The sequence below is a fragment of the Schistocerca serialis genome, chromosome 10 (assembly GCF_023864345.2).
Source record: "Schistocerca serialis cubense isolate TAMUIC-IGC-003099 chromosome 10, iqSchSeri2.2, whole genome shotgun sequence".
Classification (NCBI taxonomy): domain Eukaryota; kingdom Metazoa; phylum Arthropoda; class Insecta; order Orthoptera; family Acrididae; genus Schistocerca; species Schistocerca serialis.
Window position 1 is genome coordinate 198,848,942 of NC_064647.1, and position 26,353 is coordinate 198,875,294.

Sequence of the window (26,353 nt, forward strand, 5' to 3'; positions counted from 1 at the left end):
AAACATAGCTACGCTACAGCAACGGTTCCACGTAAATCAGACTAAGAGCAGCCGACCAGTTGCAAAGGATAAAGTAATCTTTACCTAGGTTTCAATAGATATAAATCTATCTTCTTCAGAAGACGGCAGTATTATAACAACATGAAGTGATATGTCCTTATCGTTTAGGCAAACATCTGCATAGTTACATTAATTATATTTTATATAATTAATGTAACTATGCAGATGTTTGCCTAAACGATAAAGACATATCACTTCATGTTGTTATAATACTGCCGTCTTCTGAAGAAGATAGATTTATATCTATTGAAACCTAGGTAAAGATTACTTTATCCTTTGCAACTGGTCGGCTGCTCTTAGTCTGATTTTTTGTGTAAAATATGTTAACTTACTGACTGCTGTATCCCCAAAATCTACAATTACACTTGTAGTCAAAGTAGGCGAATAATTGATCTATACGGCATCTGCTGTCAAACTTTTATAAATATGCAAAGCTAAGAACTTAGAATTTGCTAGCCTTTTATTGTTTCTTGTTGGTATACTAAATTAATAGCAAGTGGAACGTTTTTGACAGTGAAAAACATGAGAAGCTGTGTTTTCTCTTAGCTTTAAAGCCAAACCATTTGCGCAAAACCAGTCAGTAACTTTCACAAAAACATCATTTATTATTTACTCTGTTAATGTGTTCTCCTCAGCTTCGCATCAATGCTTGCATCATCGGTAAAATTCTGCCTCCTGATTCAAATTAAGTGGTAGATTATTAGCAAAAGCAGCACAGTAATGCGCCAACAATCGGATCCTGTGGGGCGCCCATTGTAATTTCCCACATTCCAGGTGATGTGGGGTTCAGAGATGGAAGGCCCTGGCAGACAAGACTAACAAGTTGGATCAAGTAAGTCTTCAGACTAAAAACAACAACAGAAACAATAAACTCAGGTCTGGGCGTGTTCACCTGTCGCTGGAAAGCGCGCTTTGCGAAGCGCGGGCGAGAACGAAAGGCGCAGTGCGCTACTCACCCCTCGTCCGAGGCTTCTCCGGGCGCGAGCGCGCTCCAGCCGTCCCTGGAGCCGGTGAGCATGGCCCGGGCGGCGCCGGGGTGCGCAGCCCCCTGTTGCTGCTGGAACTGGAAGACCGTCGTCCCAGCGCCGCTGCGCCGGCCCCTGGAGAGGGTCCGCGTGCTGGCGGGGGGCGTGGCCTCGAGCTTCTCTGCGCGGCCGGCAGGCAGCGTTGCTGCGCGCGCGTCAGCCGACCGCAGCGCCCCTGGCGGCGGCATCCCCAAGCACGCCGCCGCGTCCTGTTGCTCGCATTTCCCCCGCTCGCTAATGTGTGGCACCGGCGATCCCATCACTTCACAGCTCTCACCGCTGTCAAACGGCATTGCTGATACTGCACGCATTCCAGAATTGTGGCAATCGTCTACCATCGCAGACCGCACCTCGTTCGACAAGCCGCCGTCCCGCGAAACGTAACGGTTTCTCGCATCATGGCGGCAACAGTGGCAATTTGCATGTGACGTTTCTTGAAAGTCTGGCGAAGTGCAACACATCTGCCGGCTTCGCTGTAAGTGACTGTGAGCTCCCCGTTCGTAGCAGAAGCAGACTTGTTGGGACGACTGCGTAATACTGCGCTGATGTTCCTGCGGCAAATGCGTGTGGAGGTTCGGGCAGCCGCGTGCGTAACGGACGTCGACGTGGCTGTGGTGGTGCGGCAGACATTTCTGCTTGTGTTCGTGATGGCAGCGGTCACGGTGGTGTTGATAGTGGCTACGATGAGGATCATGCTCGTGATTACAATGCGGGCGGCACGTACCACAGTTACCATGGTAACAGTAGTTGTCACCCATTCTGGAAGGTGTACCGCCATGGACAGTGGTGACATGGGAATAATGTGTCGTACTGTGATGCCCATGAGTATTGGTTCCAAAATTTGTAGTGACGACGTCGTTGTGCTGATAATAGTGGCACCTCGTGGCGAGAGATCGCCAAGACAAATTGTTACAGAGACAGTGGGTGGCTTCATCCACTTGTTGCTGTCGTGGTAGCGTATGGTGATGGTGAACTGCGTGATGATTCGCAATATGGCGTTTAAATTCACCAACAGGTGCACGATAGCTGAAGCAGAGAGAACATTCAGGTTTTTTGTACAGCGACTGATCATCGTGAGTACAGAGTGATGGATGCGAGTCATATTTTGCTGACCTCTCCACCCAGGGAGATGCAGTAGGAATACGTACATCGGGCGCGCTGTTCCCACACTTCTGGTGAAGCACATCCAGTGGAAACTCTTGCTTCTGCACTAGCTGCAAGTTTTTCTCATGGCCTCTACAGATTGCCGTACCTGGTTCCGTGTATCCAACATTCTGGTTTGAACCAGCTGCAGACTCATTCAGTATCTTTCCAGTAGTGTGCACTCTAGCCAAGTTTATGTCTGGTGCACTGCCCAACATCCTCGGAGGATAACCTCTAGGTGAGGAAGTGATCCATCCGTTCGCTACCGGTGTAGGTCTGTGCACATCAGGGGAACTGGCTGTCTTCTCTGGAGCATTGCCAATTGTGGCTAGAGATTGCAGGGTGTTCCATGCTGGTGCTCTGACTGGCTCTTTCAAGCTGACATCTGGTGCACTTGCAACAAGCTTCATGGCAACGCCAGGGAAAGCATTCTTCCAAAATTCGTTGTGACACACATACGATAGGCCATCTCTACTGCCACCAGTAGTTGGTTTATGAACTACGACTGGAGGCCTTGGCCCATATGATGAACCTTTGCCAGTCAATCCAATCGTATTCCACTGCTCGTACCTTCCAGAAGATACTGGTATGTTCACATCAGGGGCACTGACTGTTGTTTCACTTTCATCTCTCCGCAAGGTCCCATATGGGAAATGATTCACCTTTTGGTTGATGTGAGAAAGTGGTTCGCGGTCAGTTTCATGCCACCTATTAAGTCCAGGCACCAAGTACTCATAACTTCTTGTTTGTTGATTACTGGTGCCTCCGACTGGTTTCCTTCTCATGTATGGGGAACCTCTCAACCTCTGTAATGACCCCTCTTCATTAGAAATGGATGCTGGCATGTCTGTATATTCACATCCGAGCATCTCTGTGGGCTTGTTGTTGTGTTGGCTCCACACTTCTGAGTTTGTCACAGGTGTGGTATCTGCGGCCACAGACAAGGAACTCTGAGGATCCTGATGTATGGTACTGGATGCTGAGGTGACGCTTCTACCAGTAGCAGCAGCTGCAACTCTCTGCATGGCAGAAGTCTTCGTCTTCGCACCTTTATTCTTCTGCTGCTTCGAGCTGCCTGGCTGGTTCCCCCGTGGATTTTCAGCCTCTGAGAGTCTAAAACAACAGAAACAAATTATTTATTATAGTTACAGAAAACAAAACAGGCTCTCAAATAAGGTATATTCATGATGGATGTGGCAGTAGAACTTTTTCAGATAGCAGTTTCACAGGAAACACATTTCAAACATTTTTTGAAGAGAAAAGTAAAATAGTTCACGATAAAGCTCTCTTTTACGAGGTACACTCATGCTCATAAATTAAGGATAATTCTGACACATGGTGAAACAATGCTCTAGTGGGCGGTTTGCGGGTTTAAATCACCTCAGAGTATGACCATGCGGGTGCTTTTGACCTGCGGTTGTCACACTGTGGCGCTCGCAGCAGTCGACATATGCAGAGGTGTGTTGGTGCATGGCAGAGTACGGCGCAGCGAGTAAGTGTGCAGATGTTTTCAGATGTGCTAATGGTGACTGTGTGTCGAAAATGGCTCAAAGAACACATATTGATGACTTTATGAGGGGTAAAATACTAGGGCGACTGGAGGTTAGTCAAAAACAGCAGGTCGTGACATGGGCCCTACTTGTGCCATGAAGTGTGATCTCAAGATTATGGCAACGATTCGAGCAGACAGGAAACATGTCCAGGTGCTATAGTACGGGACGTCCACAGAGTACAACACCACAAGATGACCGATATCTCACCACCAGCGCCCGCAGACAGCCACGGAGTACTGCAGGTAGCCTTGCTCGGGACCTTACAGCAGCCACTGGAACAGTTGTCTCCCGAGGCACAGTCTACAGACGACTAAAGAGAGATGGTTTAGTCGCCCGGAGACCTGCAACGTGCATTCCACTGACCTCTGGTCACAGGAGAGCCCTTAAAGCCTGGTGTCAAGAATACAGTCCATGGTCATTGGAACAGAGGTCCCAGGTTATGTTCACAGATGTGTCTCAACAGTGATTCTCGATGGGTTTTCATCTGGTGTGAACCAGGAATCAGATACCAATCCCTTAATGTCCTTGAAAGGGACCTTTATGGAGGTCATGGTTTGATGGTGTGGGGTGGGATTATGATTGGTGCATGTACACCCCTGCATGTCTTTCACAGAGGAACTATAACAGGTCAGGTGTATTGGGACGTCATTTTGTACCAGTATGTCTGCCTTTTCAGTTATGCAGTGGGTCCCACCTTCCTCCTGATGGATGATTACGCACAGCTCCACCGAGCTGTCATCGTGGAGGAGTACCTTGAAACAGAAGATATCAGGCGAATGGAGTGGCCTGCCTGTTCTCCAGACCTAAATCCCATCAAGCACGTCTGGAATGCTCTCGGTCGACGTATCACTGCAAGTCTTCAAACCCCTATGACACTTCAGGAGCTCCGACAGGCACTGGTGCTAGAATGGGAGGCTATATCCCAGCAGCTGCTCGACCACCTGATCCAGAGTATGCCAACCCATTCTACGGCCTGTGTATGTGTGCATGGTGATCATATCCCATATTGATGCCAGGGTAGATGAAACAGTGAAGTTTTGTAGCACGTGTTTCGGGACGGTTTTCTCAACTTATCACCAATACCGTGGACTTACAGATCTGTGTCGTGTGTGTTCCCTATGTGGCTATGCTATTAGCGCCAGCCTTGTATAGCGCCACGTTGTGTGGCAACACATTCTGCAGTTATCCTTAGTTTATGAGCATGAGTGTACATTCAAGTTATAACACCCCCGATGTATTCTTAGGACCAGATACAGAGAGAAACGTGTTGTTATTTTAAAATATGCATCCACACATTGTGAATACGTGACAGTGGTGGTAGCACATTTTAGTACACAAAAGTCTGGTAGCAGCAGCGAGAATGAGGACTGTTTCTGATACATAAAATGACATTTTCATTACTGAAAGGTGGTGTAATCATTCGTTTTCTCCGCTTTTTTGGTGTGATACCAACAGAAATTTCTCACCAGTTGAAAGAGACATGTGATATTGGTATCATAGGTTTGTGTAATGTGCCTTCGTTAGTACGACACTTCAAAGAGGACAGAAAGACATGTGACAGCAAACCAGGGCAATCTTGGCCTTACACGAGCCTGTCTGACGTCATATTCGAGAGAGTGGAGAAAGGTGTGCTGGAGGAACACCGAATGAGTGTAGTAGAACACATCACCCCCAAAGTTGGCATTTCCCTCGAATCTGTGCATGAGGACATGAAAATGCGAAATGTCCTCTTGGCAGCTCCACGTCAAGAATGCTGCTGGATGACCACATGATTGCACACAGCCAGGTAATGTTGACATATGATAAAAGCATGAATGGGACTTTCTTTTCCTCAATTGTGACAATGTATGAGACACGGATGAGGTTTTTCAATACTGAAAGGAGGTGCCAGTCACCGTAATGAGAACACACACTCAAGGCCCCTCCCCCACAAAAAAGGGTAAGCAGCAGTACTGGAAAAATTATGGTGGCCATGGTCTGGGACAGTGATACCACCATCCTTTCTCATTGCTCCCAAAAGGCAGGTGCCAGGTGCAACGTACCAAAATGTTTTATGCAATTAGGTAGTTCAAGCATTGTGTGGAAAATGTCTGGAAAAAGCTGCTTTTGTGCTTTTTCAGCAAGACAACACACCATTGCATTGAGAGAAAGTGATGCTGCAGTTTGTTCTTGAAAACAACCCAGAAAAAACTTTTCATGCCCTTTACTCGCCTGGTCCCGCTCTTAAGGACTTTTGGCTGTTTCCGACGATGAAAAACACTCTCCATGGTTGCACATTCACAAACTGTGCCGCTACCACATAAGCGATTTACCAGTGATCAAACCAGACTTCTAAAGAAGCGTTTGCAGCGGCCACAGAATCATGGCGTTGATGCGGTGATAAATTTGTATGGCTGCAGGGAGATTACGTTGCAAAGTGACACAAGTTTCACAAATTTCTTGTCATAAGTTTGCGAGAAGAAAAATCGGAGGTATTATAACGCGAATGCACTTCGTGTACGGTATGAGTAGGATAGGGCAAAGAAAAATTATCACCTTCTGTCAGGTATTAAGTTAATCTCATGTTTTATAAACTTAATCCATATTTCAGTGTGGTATTTTTTTATTGCATGCACTTTTATATCAATGTGACATTATCATAAAAAAGAAAATAGAAGAAAATGAGTAATTGGAATGAAAAGAAATTTAATTTTTCACGAAAAGACAAAGGTTTTATTGAGGTGTAAACCTGAACACGACATTGAAATTAGGTGTAGTAGCAGTATTAGTTCTTAACCACAAAATCACTAAAAAATTAGAAAATTAGTCAAGAGAAGTCTAACAACCAAGACTACCTGTTGTATTAAACATATACACTAAACGGTTGGAAAACTAAGGTTAAATTGTTACAAAACAGCTATAAATAAAGAACAGAAAAAGATCATGTCATTGTAGTTACAATATATACGGACTGTCTAAGCAAATGCCGCTTAAATTTCATCTTTGTATTATTAACTGAAATATTGTATGAAATATACGTAATTAAGAGAGCATTTTTTGTAAATACTGATTTGCAAATGAAACCAAAATTATTTGGGCGATACTGCTATTTTGTTCTCACATCAGACTGAGATGGCTAGAAGCCACAAATATGAGCCACTATCATTAAAAAAGATTTTTCATCTCTGGTATGTAACTATCAAAACAGTTTTATACTCCATAATTAAAAAATCTCGTCTTTTCCATTGTGAGCGTACTTTGGACACTACAAACAAAGGATTAGGAATACAAAAAGCAAAACTGTAACATCCAAAGCAAAAATAAGAACAATAATTACGAAAATATTCAGTCAGTTGTGTAACAAAAGAAACCCACGGAAAGTAGAGATGTTCTGGGAGCTGCTAGAATCAACACCCAAAAACTTCCAGATAATGATATTAAAATTCTAGTGGGAGACATAAACCCAACAATTGGGAAAGAAAATTTTTTCACAAAATTGGCTGTGAGTTTCAGCAAAAGACGTATGGAACTGTACCAGTTGAAATTGATGTGCACGAATTTCAAAAGGTTATCCTGCAAACAGAAGACCGGGAAATCGCCAAATAAACTCCTTAGAGAAATCCAAACAAACCACACAGAGAAATCCGTGAAAAATGAGAAGGAAATCGTGAATTTGAAGGTTAAGAAAGGAATGTATCGAAACAGACCTCTATTCAATAATTATCAAGAGGGAGTTCATTAAAATCAGTTAAACATTTAGAAGATAATAATAGATACATTTGAAATAAGGGATATAATAACAAACAAAGAACTCAATTAAAAAATGCTAGACTTTGATGCCCAAACGTGCGGGGTATAGGGGACATGATACCTGAGCTTCAACAACAAGGGATAAGAAATGTAAATGGTGAAACGAAGAGTGTGAGGAGGCCCTCACAAAAGGGATATCAACAGGCGCATTCGAACAAGAAGGAACATTCTTTTCTAACACTTTTCATTGCGTCGCCTTCTTGTCAGTTTCTGTTCAGTACGAAGTTTTGCAATTGATTTTAAACTAACTACCTGATTAGCTGGGGACTTTTAACTTTCAATATAGCTCAGAACTGGACGACAATGCAATATTAACTCGCGTTCTTGTCTGGTGTGTAGCTGAAAGTTACTTTATGTTCCACTGCTACTACCCCCTACTGCTGTTACTTTCGCAAATCGTTTGCGGTATGTCTCCATGTGAGCTCAAATCTCTCTAATTGTACCTCCACAGACTTTTTTCGAGGTGTACATAGGAAGAAGCAATCTACTGGTTGCCTCACATGAGGAGAAACATAAATAAAACTGATATTCAACACATGTGTCTGTTATAATCTCATCAGAATGTTTAAAATCAATTTAAAAATTTCACTCACACAAGACTAAGAAGCAGAAAATAATTAAATGAAAAAAAATTTCAATTTAGCACGTTTTTAAAACTAATTAAAAAATATGAAATTATTCTCCTAGTCCCTTACAGATTTATAACAACGCGCAGATAGCCTGAAAACTCGTGCTTGTGAATTTTTAATAAGAATGAGGCTACTTGTAAAATTTAAATGAGCTGCACGCATTATGTAATAGTGAGGAGTACAGAGAGTAGCCAACGTTCAGAAAAATCATGCAACAGTTCATACCATTTTCAGGGCAATAAACTTGTTAGTGACTTAGGTGAACTATTCATGATCAGTCATCTATTGAATGCGCGTCGTTTCTCGTTTTAGATTTTGCAAGTATTGTCATAGCTATTAATAACTCACAAGCACACATTTTAAGGACTATCTGTATGGAGTTAGGAATCTGTATGGAGCTAGGAAAAATTATTTTATGCTTTTTAATTTGTTTCAAAAACTTATTACATTAAAATCTTTTTCATGTAAGTAATAATTAAAATTTAAGGAATTTCGATGGCAAGCAGCCAACATGATAAAAAGCACTAAGTGCACATATAATAAACACCAACTCTGTCAAATTGGAAACGATTTTCAGAAAAACGAGAAAGACCCTACAAAGTACTTAAATATAACCTCTCAAGATGTAACCTTCCAAATCCTTATTTTCGAAAACATTGTAGAAGGCCATCATCATCCAACAAAGAAAACAGTGAATTATTGGCTAAATATTTCAAGAAACGATTAAAATGTGGCATACCAAAAGGCAGACTCAAAAAACACCTAAACTTAACCCACAAAATACGAAAGAAATGTTAGAAATAATTCAGTGAAAACAACAAAGAAGCGAGAGATGATGGAATAATTGCAGAATTATGGACACTGTCTGATGGAAATCTATTACAGATGTCAAAACGAATAAGGCACAAATTCCAGAGAGCTGAGAGTACCAATTAATTCATCCTTTATATAAGAAAAGGAGACTAAAGCGATGTCAACACCTACAGAGGAATACCACACTGCTGCTGGTTACATACAGCGTGCTTTCCAAAGCGCTACTTCATGTGGTGTAGTACCAGGTAGACAAGAAAACTTAGGAGTGTCAAACATCTATGTTTCAAATACGCGAAGAGTGTCGTGTGGTTGATACAAGAAGAAACGTAATCTGGCAAACAATACCTAAAGTTTGTTTTCGGATTACTATCTAACGCTTCGTTAGACAGGAAGACGACGTATCTCCTACATACCGATTTGCAACACAGTTGGAGCACAATACCCAGTGATCCATGAAACAGTTTCTGTTTTACTCTTTTCTTCTGAATGAGTGAAAATGCAAAATGTTCTAAGTGTTAGATTGGATATGTCTCAGGAGACGTCTCTCTGTTAGTACACAACTGATTTGTGTCCAAAAGGATGAGGAGGTATTCTGATACCAGAGGATTTTGCTGCGCAGAAAATAATGAGACAAATTAGGGAATAAGTACTTCACTAAGATCACTCTAAGATCTACATCTACATACATACTCCGCAATCCACCATACGGTGCGTGGCGGAGGGTACCTCGTACCACAACTAGCATCCTCTCTCCCTGTTCCACTCCCAAACAGAACGAGGGAAAAATGACTGCCTATATGCCTCTGTACGAGCCCTAATCTCTCTTATCTTTCGTGGTCTTTTCGCGAAATATAAGTTGGCGGCAGTAAAATTGTACTGCAGTAAGCCTCAAATGCTGGTTCTCTAAATTTCCTCAGTAGCGATTCACGAAAAGAACGCCTCCTTGACTCCCACACGAGTTCCGGAAGCATTTCCGTAACACTCGCGTGATGATCAAACCTACCAGCAACAACTTTAGCAGTCCGCCTCTGAACTGCCTTTATGTCCTCCCTCAGTCCGACCTGATAGGGATCCCAAACGCTCGAAGAGTACTCAAGAATAGGTCGTATTAGTGTTTTATAAGCGGTCTCCTTTACCGATGAACTACATCTTCCCAAAATTCTACCAATGAACCGAAGACGACTGTCCGCCTTCCCCACAACTGCCATTACATGCTTGTCCCACTTCATATCGCTCTGCAACGTTACGCCCAAATATTTAATCGACGTGACTGTGTGAAGCGCTACACTTCTAATGGAGTATTCGAACATTACGGGATTCTTTTTCCTATTCATCTGCATTAATTTACATTTATCTATATTTAGAGTTACCTGCCATTCTTTACACCAATCACAAATCCTGTACAAGTCATCTTGTATCCTCCTACAGTCACTCAACGACGACACCTTCCCGTACATCATCATCAGCAAACAGCCGCACATTGCTATCCACCCTATCCTAGAGATCATTTATGTAGATAGAAAACAACAGCGGACCTACCACACTTCCCTGGGGCACTCCAGATGATACCCTCACCTCCGATGAACACTCACCATCGAGGACAACGTACTCGGTTCTATTACTTAAGAAGTCTTCGAGCCACTCACATACTTGGGAACCAATCCCATATGCTCGTACCTTAGTTAGGAGTCTGCAGTGGGGCACCGAGTCAAACGCTTTCCGGAAGTCAATCCATGGTTCGCAAGATATCATGTGGACAAAGGGCGAGTTGCGTTTCGCAGGAGCGATGCTTTCTAAAGCTGTGCTGATGCATGGACAGCTACACTAGGGAACCGACTGGTTTTAAGTGTCAATATGAAGAAAACAGCAAGCAGCCATTGTTACCAGTAGTATTTATTTACACAAATAGCGCGTTATCAGTGTATTCGTCGAACAGCTGTTCATAATTACGTTGCATTTGTTATTGTATGTTGTTCAACAACTAATGAAAAACAACAAATGTAGTATAAACTTAAACAGCTGTCGTTTCGAAAACACTAAAGGCGTTATTTATGTGTACAATTGCCACTAGCGAACCTGTCAGTGCTTCGCAATTGCTAAATACGTATGGGAATTGGACATACATCCTAAAGTCCTTCCCCCACTGTGTCTCCTACTCTCCCTGTCTCTGTCCGTCTCCTCATCCTCCTCTTCATTTCTCCTCCTCGTCCATCTCCAACCCCTCCTGTCTCTCTCTCTCTCTCTCTCTCTCTCTCTCTCTCTCTCTCTCTCTCTCTCCCTCCATCTCTTCCAACACCCATTCCTTGTCCACTTCCTCCTCCCCCCTACTCTACGTCCATTTCCTTCCTTCCTCTCTGTCCATTTCTCCTTCTCCTCACCCTCTACCCCTGAGTCTTGTTTTTTGCAAAATAAACCTTGGTTCAGTCTGTTGGGATCTTTGGTCTATAGACTACAAGGGAGACCAGCTACTGAATCTATGAGGACAGTATTTTACACAGCTTTAATCAGTGAATAGGTAGTATTACGAAGTTTCAGACGATTCTGACAAAATAGTGGTTGTAAGACGACGTGGTCTCCTGACCTTCATTGCTTACATATTCCGCCCTCACAATCATGTTCCACACATAAGACGCTTCATTCGAACCCAAACTCGATAAGATAAAGTCAATGTTGTATGAATTCATGTGAACAATATGCAGTTGACAAGTGAGTGCACCGTGTTTGAAATACTCGAGGCTGGCGTGCACACATACATTCCAGACACGACGGTCACAGAGGCTTTTAGTGCATGAGAGAGACCGCACAGAGGGACGCCAGGCCCTTCAGAGGACGATCCAGCCCTTGTCGGCCGATGACCAACCGTGTAGCGGACAGCGAGGGCCCGAGTGAAAAGGGGAAACGATCCCGTGTTCGGCTTAAAAGCAAATTCCGCTACATTGTGTGGGAGCGGCCAGCCTATGCATTCTTTACACATAGCACGCAGTTTCAGAGGTTTTCACAGGGAGACAGCAAACGCCAAACGCCAATGCTACAAGTTTCCGGGTTGGTCGCCTTAAACGAAACGTCATTCTCCCATTTTAGAAGAGCAATGCTGATTGGCAGACGATATTTCTGACGCCTTGAGCTGAAGGAATAATGGAAGAGACCGAAAGATATACCCCTTCCCGTCTGCCGTGGAGAGGGGCTGTTCCGTTGTCGCTCTTGGAGCGAGAACACGTAACGAGAGCGTGTGCGCTCGTACGTGTACTCGAAAGAGCGAGGAACAAGTCTCTCCTCAGTACTTCACTGGGAGAGCACCTCTGTTGAGAGCGAATCAAAGGGCGACTCTATATTGAGTCCTTGCGATTAAGCATTGTTCACTGTGTTGGCCGACACACTTATTGTGCGGTGTGAACGGACAGAGTTATAGTCAAACGCCTGAGAGCTAATTTTGAGTGGCATCACGGTGGACTTGTTATCTGACCGGTGTACCACGCCAATAGTTAGACCAGGGGTGAATAGGAATCATGGCATAGGGAGAGTTTGACTGGCGAAGGTCAATCCAGATAGAACGAGAGTTATCTTATTTGTCAGCAGCGAGCGGCGCAGACAGCAGTCATCGCAGCTTACAGTATTGTGCGCTACAGCTATTGCGAGCGCCATATTTCCTCCACAACAGTACACTTCACTGCATTTGTAAAAATAAATAATAACTTTCGTTAGTTTCATGTTTTTCTTACACTATCTAGCACTACTCCAGTACCCAAGTATCCCACTAGTTACATAAGAAATTTTGTGAATTTTTGTGTCATTTCCTTACAGAAGACGACTGCAGAATATATTTATTGCTGAAAGTTTTTCAGGCATTTCTCTTTAGAACGTTAGGAGCGTCTGTCTGATTTCTGTAGTAGTGTGGGGGGTGGAAATTGCATCTTGCAGGAGCCACAGGGTAAAGGGTACATCTCAGATTAATCCGTTGCACAGAATAACAGATCAACCCCACACACCTCAGATGGTATTCTAATCATAAACTGATATGCCATAAATACAGCTTTCTTGTTTTCTGTAAAGCCGACAACGAAGAAGAAATGAAAACAGTACCCTGTTCCATGTACGATATCTGTTTGAAATTGTGTATATGGAGGAAGAATATATGAAGACCTTATTTCAATACTGATACAAGTCCATTTTTGTTCATCTTGATATACAGAGTCCTAAAGTTAAATGAGCGCTGAAAAATCTGCAGTTGCGATACTACACTCCTGGAAATTGAAATAAGAACACCGTGAATTCATTGTCCCAGGAAGGGGGAACTTTATTGACACATTCCTGGGGTCACATACATCACATGATCACACTGACAGAACCACAGGCACATAGACACAGGCAACAGAGCATGCACAATGTCGGCACTAGTACAGTGTATATCCACCTTTCGCAGCAATGCAGGCTGCTATTCTCCCATGGAGACGATCGTAGAGATGCTGGATGTAGTCCTGTGGAACGGCTTGCCATGCCATTTCCACCTGGCGCCTCAGTTGGACCAGCGTTCGTGCTGGACGTGCAGACCGTGTGAGACGACGCTTCATCCAGTCCCAAACATGCTCAATGGGGGACACATCCGGAGATCTTGCTGGCCAGGGTAGTTGACTTACACCTTCTAGAGCACGTTGGGTGGCACATGATACATGTGGACGTGCATTGTCCTGTTGGAACAGCAAGTTCCCTTGCCGGTCTAGGAATGGTAGAACGATGGGTTCGATGACGGTTTGGATGTACCGTGCACTATTCAGTGTCCCCTCGACGATCACCAGTGGTGTACGGCCAGTGTAGGAAATCGCTCCCCACACCATGATGCCAGGTGTTGGCCCTGTGTGCCTCGGTCGTATGCAGTCCTGATTGTGGCGCTCACCTGCACGGCGCCAAACACGCATACGACCATCATTGGCACCAAGGCAGAAGCGACTCTCATCGCTGAAGACGACACGTCTCCATTCGTCCCTCCATTCACGCCTGTCGCGACACCACTGGAGGCGGGCTGCACGATGTTGGGGCGTGAGCGGAAGACGGCCTAACGGTGTGCGGGACCGTAGCCCAGCTTCATGGAGACGGTTGCGAATGGTCCTCGCCGATACCCCAGGAGCAACAGTGTCCCTAATTTGCTGGGAAGTGGCGGTGCGGTCCCCTACGGCACTGCGTAGGATCCTACGGTCTTGGCGTGCATCCGTGCGTCGCTGCGGTCCGGTCCTAGGTCGACGGGCACGTGCACCTTCCGCCGACCACTGGCGACAACATCAATGTACTGTGGAGACCTCACGCCCCACGTGTTGAGCAATTCGGCGGTACGTCCACCCGGCCTCCCGCATGCCCACTATACGCCCTCGCTCAAAGTCCGTCAACTGCACATACGGTTCACGTCCACGCTGTCGCGGCATGCTACCAGTGTTAAAGACTGCGATGGAGCTCCGTATGCCACGGCAAACTGGCTGACACTGACGGCGGCGGTGCACAAATGCTGCGCAGCTAGCGCCATTCGACGGCCAACACCGCGGTTCCTGGTGTGTCCGCTGTGCCGTGCGTGTGATCATTGCTTGTACAGCCCTCTCGCAGTGTCCGGAGCAAGTATGGTGGGTCTGACACACCGGTGTCAATGTGTTCTTTTTTCCATTTCCAGGAGTGTAGAAATATTCAAGCATATGTCTTCTTGCTAGAGATGAACGTTTTTTTCTGTTTATTTGGATCACTAATTTCAGAAGCATTATAGGCAGAAAAGTGGAGGTAATGGCCTTGTACCACTATTGAAATAAGCCCTTCATATACAGGGTGACACTGAATAACTGGAATTTTTGAAATGAGTAGTGGCAGCCGTGGGCAGATGGCAGCACTGCGGGTTCGTTACAGTCAGCGAGTAAACAGTCCGCCATTTCAGTAATCATGGATCAGTGGAACGGACAACAGCGTGCGTTAGCCATAAAAGTATTTTATAAAAACAGTGACAGTTTGCTAGGGGGCACAAAGGGAGTATCGACGTTTTTTGATTTAGGACGTCATGATCCCGTTCCGTCGAAACACGCGATAAAATGTTGTATTAATAAATTTGAAGGGACTTGATCTGCCCTCAAGAAGACACCAAGAGGACGACAAGAAGTGTGCGTTCTCAAGCGAGCACTGATGTTGTACGCTAGTCTGTCTTACGGAGCGCATCGCGTTCAATTCGTAAGCAGGCAGCAGTGTTTGGAATGTCCTTGGAGAGTGTCCACAGAATTCTTCATCTTTATTTAAAATTTCATGCGTACAAACTACATATCGTGCAACAATTGAAGGACAACGATTACCGGCCGGCCGAAGTGGCCGTGCGGTTAAAGGCGCTGCAGTCTGGAACCGCAAGACCGCTACGGTCGCAGGTTCGAATCCTGCCTCGGGCATGGATGTTTGAGATGTCCTTAGGTTAGATAGGTTTAACTAGTTCTAAGTTCTAGGGGACTAATAACCTCAGCAGTTGAGTTCCATAGTGCTCTGAGCCATTTGAACCATTTTTGACAACGATTACCGGTTACGATTAGGAATCTGTCAACAAATCATAAAAATAAACAATGACGATGAATTTCACGAGTTGTGCCGTGTAAGCCGCATTATGTAGTGTACCGGCGACGGATCGGTTAGCTGTGTAGTGTATGGTGTTAATTGTGTTCCTACAAGCGCTGCTAACAATGCCACACGTCTACAGTAATGACGAATACGCAGATATGGTGTATGTTTATGGCTTCTACGACGGTAGTGTAACCGCTGCAAGAGAAGAATACCAGAGGCGCTTTCCGACTCGACGATTACCTGATCGCAGGGTGTTTACCAAAGTGTTTATCACTTAGCGAGCAAAAGGCTCTCTTCCAAGTAGACATTTTTCGTCCGAGCGTGCCCTTCAACAAACTTTACAGGAACAGGACGAAATTATTATCGCAAATGTTGAGCGAAGTTCCGGTACGAGCATACGAAGAATGTCCCTGCGTATGAATGCCCCACAGACACGTGTAAGGGGAAAATTACATGCGGAAAACCTGTATCTACACTCCTGGAAATGGAAAAAAGAACACATTGACACCGGTGTGTCAGACCCACCATACTTGCTCCGGACACTGCGAGAGGGCTGTACAAGCAATGATCACACGCACGGCACAGCGGACACACCAGGAACCGCGGTGTTGGCCGTCGAATGGCGCTAGCTGCGCAGCATTTGTGCACCGCCGCCGTCAGTGTCAGCCAGTTTGCCGTGGCATACGGAGCTCCATCGCAGTCTTTAACACTGGTAGCATGCCGCGACAGCGTGGACGTGAACCGTATGTGCAGTTGACGGACTTTGAGCGAGGGCGTATAGTGGGCATGCGGGAGGCCGGGTGGACGTACCGCCGAATTGCTCAACACGTGGGGCGTGAGGTCTCCACAGTACATCGATGTTGTCGCCAGTGGTCGGCGGAAGGTGCACGTGCCCGTCGACCTGGGACCGGACCGCAGCGACGCACGGATGCACGCCAAGACCGTAGGATCCTACGCAGTGCCGTAGGGGACCGCACCGCCACTTCCCAACAAATTAGGGACACTGTTGCTCCTGGGGTATCGGCGAGGACCATTCGCAACCGTCTCCATGAAGCTGGGCTACGGTCCCGCACACCGTTAGGCCGTCTTCCGCTCACGCCCCAACATCGTGCAGCCCGCCTCCAGTGGTGTCGCGACAGGCGTGAATGGAGGGACGAATGGAGACGTGTCGTCTTCAGCGATGAGAGTCGCTTCTGCCTTGGTGCCAATGATGGTCGTATGCGTGTTTGGCGCCGTGCAGGTGAGCGCCACAATCAGGACTGCATACGACCGAGGCACACAGGGCCAACACCCGGCATCATGGTGTGGGGAGCGATCTCCTACACTGGCCGTACACCACTGGTGATCGTCGAGGGGACACTGAATAGTGCACGGTACATCCAAACCGTCATCGAACCCATCGTTCTACCATTCCTAGACCGGCAAGGGAACTTGCTGTTCCAACAGGACAATGCACGTCCGCATGTATCCCGTGCCACCCAACGTGCTCTAGAAGGTGTAAGTCAACTACCCTGGCCAGCAAGATCTCCGGATCTGTCCCCAATTGGGCATGTTTGGGACTGGATGAAGCGTCGTCTCACGCGGTCTGCACGTCCAGCACGAACGCTGGTCCAACTGAGGCGCCAGGTGGAAATGGCATGGCAAGCCGTTCCACAGGACTACATCCAGCATCTCTACGATCGTCTCCATGGGAGAACAGCAGCCTGCATTGCTGCGAAAGGTGGATATACACTGTACTAGTGCCGACATTGTGCATGCTCTGTTGCCTGTGTCTATGTGCCTGTGGTTCTGTCAGTGTGATCATGTGATGTATCTGACCCCAGGAATGTGTCAATAAAGTTTCCCCTTCCTGGGACAATGAATTCACGGTGTTCTTATTCCAATTTCCAGGAGTGTATTTCACATACAGCGTGTCCAAAATCTCAACATTGGCGACAATGCCCAACGACGCTTCATTTCTGTCACTAGGTAATTGAGAATAGTCATTTTCTTCCATACATACTATTCACTGACAAACCCCAGTTTTCATGACATGGAATAAACAACACACCCAGAAATCATAGATGGTCTCGGGGAAATACACACACTTCAGTGGACGGCAATTTTCAAGTTCGTTTTGCCATAAATGTTTGGTGTGGCATGATTGGTAACCTTTTGATAGGTCCATTTATTATCAATCAGCGATCGACGGGAGGGAGGTAACTGCATTTTTTGGAAAATTCTTTTCTGAAACTATTGGAAGACATTCCTTTAACCAAGCTAACTGAAATGTACTTTCTACATGACGGTGCCCCTCCACATGTTACCTTAGGTGTGAGGGACCGTCTCAACCCCCACTACCCTAATCGCTACATTGGCCGTGGCTGTGCTACTAACTGGCCACCAAGATCACCTGACCTTACACCTCTAGATGTCTGTTTATGGGGTTGGATGAAATCAGAGGTGCACAGAGTGAAGGTAAATACAGGAGATGAACTGATTCATCGCATCATGGACGCTGCTGAATTGATTAGGAACCAACCACAGTCAACTGAACAGGCAACACAACATGTTAACGCTAGAGCGCAAAAGTGCATTGATGTTCATAGTGGGATATTCGAACTTGTTCTGGGAACTGTACAACATCCGTACGATAAGTGTTAAAACTGCTTTAAAAGACGTGGTACGTCTTTTCAATTGAATACATGTAACGTGCATGCATTATGTACTAAATGCAAAAAAATGGTTCAAATGGCTCTGAGCATTATGGGACTTAACTGCTGTGGTCATCAGTCCCCTAGAACGTAGGACTACTTAAACCTAACTAACCTAAGGACATCACACACACCCATGGCCGAGGCAGGATTCGAACTGTGACCGTAGCGGTCGCTCGATTCCAGACTGTAGCGCCTAGAACCGATCGGCCACTCTGGCCGGCCGTACTAAATGCAAAGTAAATAAACATTATGTAAGAATGTGTAAGATAGCTGTACTTCTATGTAACATTGTTTTCAAGAACTCACGTAACAGTCCAGTTCTATTGCGTGTACGTTCCTGTTATGCACATCAGGTTTGGAGAATTAGAGTTCCTTTCGATAGATATACCTCCCTATCGAAGCATTTGCGGACCTATATTCATATAACATTTTTTGTCCAGAATTACTTATACTTTCACTGTTTAAAATATTGACCTTTCCACCTCAAACGCCCTGTATATTAAAAATCGCCTTTATCCGCCCAAACGAATAAATTATTTTTTACGACGCCTTTAAAACAGAGTCATTGCGTTTTATTTGTGATAATACAAGTACAGAAACACAATATTATGTTTTTATGTGGTGGAACTGTAGTCAAGAAGACCCAATTCTCATATCTTTCAAATTTGGACCGCCAAAGGGAAGCGTGGCTTGGCACAAACAACATGCGCCATTAACTAACGCATGTTTGAAAATGTTTGTCCATGGTTTCAACTTGGAGCAAGTCTAGCCACATGCAACCGAGTTCCAAAAACACAACAGCACTGAAACGGCGTTTTATGAAAGAGACTGCATCGTACTGCATCTGCAGCAGCAATTTGAGCAACAGTTGGTACCACTGTGAGACAACGGACTGTTACAAATCAGCTACTTGGAGGACAGCTCCGACCGAGACGCGTACTACTTACCCCAAACCATCGCCATCTGCGACTTCCTCGGTGTCACGTGAAAGTTGAGTGAAGGGTAGGATGGAGGCCTGTTGTGTTTTCTGATGACGTCAGGTTCTACTGCAGTGCCAGTAATGGCCGTGGGTCGGTTTGAAGGAGGCCATTTCAGACCCTGAAATCAATCTGTCTGCGTGCTAGACACACGGGACCTAAACCTGGAGTTACGATCTGGGGTCTGATTTCGTATGACAGCGGGAGCACTCCTCGTCGGTATCCCACTCACCCTGACTGCAAATTTGTACGTCAGTCTGGTGATTCGATCTTTTGTGCTGCTACTCATGAAGAGCATTCCAGGGAGTGTTTCCCAACAGGATAACGATCGCTCACATACCGCTGTTGTAACCCAAAATGCTCTACAGAGTCTCGACATTTTGCCTAGGCACGCTGGACCACCACATCTGTCTGCAATCGAGTACAATGGGACATCACTGGATGACAACTCGAAAGTCCTCTACACACAGCATTAACCGTCCCTGTATTGACTGACCAAGTGCAACAGTTATGGAATCCCATTCTATACTACTGGCCATTAAATTGCTGCACCACGAAGATGACTTGCTACAAACGCGAAATTCAACCGACAGGAAGAAGATGCTGTGATATGCAAATGATTAGCTTTTCAGAGCATTCACACAACGTTGGCGCCGGTGGCGACACCTACAACGTGCTGACATGAGGAAAGTTTCCAACCGATTTCTCATACACAAACAGCAGTTGACCGGCGTTGCCTGGTGAAACGCTGTTGTGATGCCTCATGTAAGGAGGAGAAATGCGTACCATCACGTTTCCGACTTTCATAAAGGTCGGATTGTAGCCCATCGCGACATTGCTGCTCTCGTTGGTCGAGATCCAATGACTGATAGCAGAATATGGAATCGGTGGGTTCAGGACAGTAATACGGAACGCCGTGCTGGATCCCAACGGCCTCGTATCACTAGCAGTCGAGATGACAGGCATCTTATCCGCGTGGCTGTAACGGATCGTGCAGCCACGTCTCGATCCCTGAGTCAACAGATGGGGACATTTGCAAGACAACAACCATCTGCACGAACAGTTCGACGACGTTTGCAGCAGCACGGACTATCAACTCGGAGACCGTGGCTGCGGTTGCCATTGACGCTGCATCACAGACAGGAGCGCATGCCATGGTGTACTCAACGACGAACCTGGGTGCACGAATGGCAAAACGTCTTTTTTCGGATGAATCCAGGTTCTGTTTACAGCTTCATGATGGTCGCATCCGTGTTTGTGAACGTCACGGTGAAGGCACATTGGAAGCGTGTATTCGTCATCGCCATACTGGCGTACCACCCGGCGTGATGGTATGGGGTGCCATTGGTTACACGTCTCGGTCTCCTCTTGTTCGCATTGACGGCACTTTGAACAGTGGACGTTACATTTCAGATGTGTTACGACCCGTGGCTCCATCTTTCATTCGATCCCTGCGAAACCCTACATTTCAGCAGGATAATGCACGACCGCATGTTGCAGGTCCTGTACGGGCCTTTCTGGATACAGAAAATGTTCGACTGCTGCCCTGGCCAGCACGTTCTCCAGATCTCTCACCAATTGAAAACGCCTAGTCAATGGTGGCCAACTGGCTCGTCACAATACTCTAGTCACTACTCTTGATGAACTGTGGTATCGTGTTGAAGCTGCATGGGCAGCTGTACCTGTACACGCCATCCAAGCTCTGTTTCACTCAACGCCCAGGCGTATCAAGGCCGTTATTACGGTCAGATGTGGTTGTTCTGGGTAGATTTCTCAGAACCTACGCACCCAAATTGCGTGAAAATGTAATCACATAACAGTTCTAGTATAATATATTTGTCCAATGAATACCCGTCTATCATCTACATTTCTTCTTGGTGTAGCAATTTTAATGGCCAGTAGTGTACAAACTGACATTCGGCATGTGTACAACGCAGTACTTGCACAATGCATCCCTGCATTCAACAATCTGGAGGGTGTCCTTGTACATAAACATTTCACATTTGCATTGGCTTATCTCCTGCTTTCATTAACCTGTGATCTTGCAATGTTAATTACTGAAATATGTTAGCTAGACAAATGTATTACCGAAATTTCATTACTCCACATTAATTATTTTTTGGTGTTGCGCCGCGCGGGGTAGCCGCCCGGTCTAGGGCGCCTTGTGACGGTCCGTGCGGCTCCCCCACCGTCGGAGGTTCGGCGGTTCGACTCCTCCCTCGGGCATAGGTGTGTGTGTTGTCCATAGCGTAATTTAAGTTACATTAAGTAATGGGTGGGCTTAGGGACCGATGACCTAAGTAGTTTGGTCCCGTAAGACCTCATGACTAATATCCAAATTTTTGGTGTTCGGATTTTGTTTTTTTTTTCGTGAGTGTATACACTTACAATGATCGTGAGTTAGCAGGATGGGTTAGCTGTTTCTGTATATTTGTGATTTTTGTAGCTCTGAAGATGGTGGATAAAACCAAAACTCGTAATTGGCTGTATCCAATAGCGACTGGTACTGAAACATGTATTTCTTTGCACTCTGATCCAGGGACGTGTGTGTGTGTGTGTGTGTGTGTGTGTGTGTGTGTGTGTATGTGTGTGTATGTATGTGTGTGTTTGTGCTGAAAAGCGGTCGTACAGAGAGAGCTGTAGAAAGCTGGTCGGGGTCACAGTGTATACCCCCAGAAGCAGAGCTAGGGACGGCACTTCGTTCCTCCAGTGGGCTCATCTGTAGCTCAGCGTGGATTGCAGACGGACAGTGGAGAAGAGAGAGAGAGACGGACGAGCAACCGCCTCAGCTGACTCACCTGTCCCTGGGAGTCCTTTCAGCGCGAGGGGGCGACGGCTGCCGCCTGGACGTCCTGGGCGGGATGGCCAGTCTATGTCGTCGCGATGAGTACTCGTCCGCCGACTCGCACGGGGCGCAGCTCACGGCCGCCAGATCCCGCACTGGCTGCAACACACATACACACACGTTCGTTTAGTTAGCTGCCTATTGTCAGCCGACCAGACCAACTATTACTCCCCCATTAACACTTCCGCTGGTAAACGTACAGGGCGAATCACCTTAAACTTGCACCTCAAATATCGCGGAAATGGAAAGTGCTTTTCATATGCGAATTACACAGAATGGATTGGTAGTCAGGGGATCGTATTGTTAGCTAATCAGCAGATTATAATAATGCAGTGTTTTGTGCAAACTTACTCTTTTTTAAATCGAACAATGCCTATTTACATTAACAAATTAAGTGTTGGGTAAATCAGAATGTTAGTGGTGTTTGTTGCAGCATTCTACACTCATGCTCATAAATAAAAGGATAATGCTAATACATGGTGAAACAACGCTCTGGTGGGCGGTTTGCGAGTTTAAATCGCCTCGGGGTATGACCATGCGGTGCATTTGACCTGTGGTCGTCGCACGGTGGCGCTGGCAGCAGTCCACATATGCAGGTGTGTGTTGGTTCATGTCACAGTACGGTGCAGCGAGTAAGTGTGCAGACGTTTTCAGACGTGCTAATGGTGACTGTGTGTTGAAAGTGGCTCAAAGAACACATACTGATTTTATGGTGGTAGACTACTAAGGCGACTGGAGGCTGATCAAACACAGCAGGTCGTAACACGGGCCCTCCGAGTGCCACAAAGTGTGATCTCAAGATTATGGCAACGATTCCAGCAGACAGGAAACGTATCCAGGCGCTACAGTACGGGACGCCCACAGTGTACAACACCACAGAAAGACCTATACCTCACCATCAGTGCGCAGACGACCACGGAGTACTGCAGGTAGCCTTGCTTGGGACCTTACTGCAGCCACTGGAACAGCTGTCTCCAGACACACAGTCTACAGACGACTGAACAGACATGGTTTATTCGCCCGTAGACCTGCAAGGTGCATTCCACTGACCCCAGGTCACAGGAGAGCCCGTAAAGCCTGGTGTCAAGAACACAGTACATGGCCATTGGAACAGTGGTCCCAGGTTATGTTCACGGACGAGTCCAGGTATAGTCTGAACAGTGATTCTCGCCGGGTTTTCATCTGGCGTCAACGAGGAACCAGATACCAACCCCTTTACGTCCTTGAAAGGGACCTGTATGGAGGTCGTGGTTTATTGTTGTGGGGTGGGATTATGAATGGTGCATGTAAACTCCTGCATATCTTTGACAGAGGAACTGAAACAGGTCAAGTGTATCGGGACGTCATTTTGCAGCAGTAGTGCAGTGGGTCCCACCTTCCTCCTGATGGATGATAATGCACGGCCCCAACAAGCTGCCATCGTGGAGGAGTACCTTGAAACAGAAGATATCAGGCGAATGGAGTGGTCTGATGTTGTCCAGACCTAAACCCCATCGAGCCCCATCTAGGATCGGTCAACGTATCGCTGGAAGTCTTAAAACCCCTAGAACACTTCAGGAGCTCTGACAGGCACTGGTGCAAGAATGGGAGGCTATACACCAGCAACTTCTCTACCACCTGATCCAGAGTATACCAACCCCTTGTGCGGCCTGTGTACGTGTGCATGGTGATCATATCCCATATTGATGGTTGGGTACATGCGCAGGAAACAGTGGCGTTTTGCAGCACATGTGTTTTGGGACGGTTTTCTCAACTTATCACCAATACCGTGGACCTACAGATCTGTGTTGTGTGTGTTTCCTATGTGCCTATGCTATTAGCGCCAGTTTTGTGTACTGCCACGTTGTGTGGTACCACATTAAGCAATTATCCTTTATTTATGAGCATGAGTTAGTACGAGTCGTTTACGAGATACTGTATTTTAAAAATTGCTGCAACAACACTTGTTTGTGCCATTCACCCTGCGTAGTTGCTAGATACGATGTTGGTCTGTTTCCTTACAGCGTGCCTGCGTGTTTCTTCAGACCACTGCGACTTGTTAGTCGGTTAAAAAAATGGTTCAAATGGCTCTGAGCACTATGGGACTCAACTGCTGTGGTCATAAGTCCCCTAGAACTTAGAACTACTTAAACCTAACTAACCTAAGGACAGCACACAACACCCAGCCATCACGAGGCAGAGAAAATCCCTGACCCCGCCGGGAATCGAACCCGGGAACCCGGGCGTGAGAAGCTAGAACGCTACCGCACGACCACGAGATGCGGGCGTTAGTCGGTTAGTGTGAGACAATACAATCAGTAGGTCGTAAGTGGACGGTGGGATTTATCAGTGCAGCCGACATTCTCTTGGTGTATGGAGAGTTAGGAAGAGTGCAGCTCGTTCTCGTATGGTGTACGCGGCAAGATATCCCAATAGACGTCAACCATCTCAGCAACGGTTAATCAACCTCTTCAACCAGTTACCTGAAAGTGGTAGAGTAACACCTAGACAGCGTGGCAGAAGGAAACAACTGACGACAGATGAGTGTGAAATTAATGTTCTCGCTGTTGTTGCAGTTGATCCGCACGTTAGCTACCGCGCAATCGCATGAGGAAGTGTCATGGGTCAGGCAAGTGTCCTACACATTATCCATCGACATACGTTCCATCGCTTTCATATGTCTCTCCATCAACAGCTGCATGGAAATGATCATGAGAATCGTGTTAAATTCTGTAAATGGGCATTAATATATGGTACTCTGGATGTACCATGTCTCTTGTTTAGTGATGAAGCCACCTTTACCAGCCAGGTAAACCGCCGAAACATGCAGTATTGGTCTGTTGACAATCCTCGAAGCCTTCGCCAGGTGGAACGTTAGATCCTGTGTAGCGTAAACGCGTGGTGTGAGATAGTGAATCGTCAGCTCACAGGCTCTTATTTCATAGATGGAACATGCCCTAGTACCACAGTCTCATGTTGTTTGTTGTTGTGGTCTTCAGTCCTGAGACTGGTTTGATGCAGCTCTCCATGCTACTCTATCCTGTGCAAGCTTTTTCATCTCCCAGTACCTACTGCAACCTACATCCTTCTGAATCTGCTTAGTGTATTCATCTCTTGGTCTCCCTCTACGATTTTTACCCTCCACGCTGCCCTCCAATACTAAATTGGTGATCCCTTGATGCCTCAGAACATGTCCTACCAACCGATCCCTTCTTCTGGTCAAGTTGTGCCACAAACTTCTCTTCTCTCCAATCCTATTCAATACTTCCTCATTAGTTATGTGATCTACCCATCCAATCTTCAGCATTCTTCTGTAGCACCACATTTCGAAAGCTTCTATTCTCTTCTTGTCCAAACTATTTATCGTCCATGTTTCACTTCCATACATGGCTACACTCCATACGAATACTTTCAGAAATGACTTCCTGACACTTAAATCAATACTGGATGTTAACAAATTTCTCTTCTTCAGAAACGCTTTCCTTGCCATTGCCAGCCTACATTTTATATCCTCTCTACTTCGACCATCATCAGTTATTTTGCTCCCCAAACAGCAAAACTCCTTTACTACTTTAAGTGCCTCATTTCCTAATCTAATTCCCTCAGCATCACCCGACTTAATTAGACTACATTCCATTATCCTTGTTTTGCTTTTGTTGATGTTCATCTTATATCCTCCTTTCAAGACACTGTCCATTCCATTCAACTGCTCTTCCAAGTCCTTTGCTGTCTCTGACAGAATTACAATGTCATCGGCGAACCTCAATGTTTTTATTTCTTCTCCATGAATTTTAATACCTACTCCGAATTTTTCTTTTGTTTCCTTTACTGCTTGCTCAATATACAGATTGAACAACATCGGGGAGAGGCTACAACCCTGTCTTACTCCCTTCCCAACCACTGCTTCCCTTTCATGTCCCTCGACTCTTATAACTGCCATCTGGATTCTGTACAAATTGTAAATAGCCTTTCGCTCCCTGTATTTTACCCCTGCCACCTTTAGAATTTGAAAGAGAGTATTCCAGTCAACATTGTCAAAAGCTTTCTCTAAGTCTACAAATGCTAGAAACGTAGGTTTGCCTTTCCTTAATCTTTCTTCTAAGATAAGTCGTAAGGTCAGTATTGCCTCACGTGTTCCAGTGTTTCTACGGAATCCAAACTGATCTTCCCCGAGGTTGGCTTCTACTAGATTTTCCATTCATCTGTAAAGAATTCGTGTTAGTATTTTGCAGCTGTGACTTATTAAGCTGATAGTTCGGTAATTTTCACATCTG

The 26,353-nt window shown here is 45.9% G+C and overlaps 1 protein-coding gene across 1 annotated transcript in view; it reads right to left on the reverse strand.

Annotated features, from left to right (window-relative positions):
• LOC126424683 (uncharacterized) overlaps positions 1-26,353 on the reverse strand; it is a 223,591-nt gene that overhangs the window by 171,272 nt on the left and 25,966 nt on the right. Inside the window, exons 2-3 of the mRNA XM_050087410.1 lie at positions 22,054-22,199; positions 1,017-3,341 (exon numbers count right to left, since the gene is read on the reverse strand). Of these exons, the coding sequence (XP_049943367.1) occupies positions 1,017-3,253 (2,237 nt within the window). The 5' untranslated portion in view covers positions 3,254-3,341; positions 22,054-22,199. The remainder of the gene's footprint in view (positions 1-1,016; positions 3,342-22,053; positions 22,200-26,353) is intronic.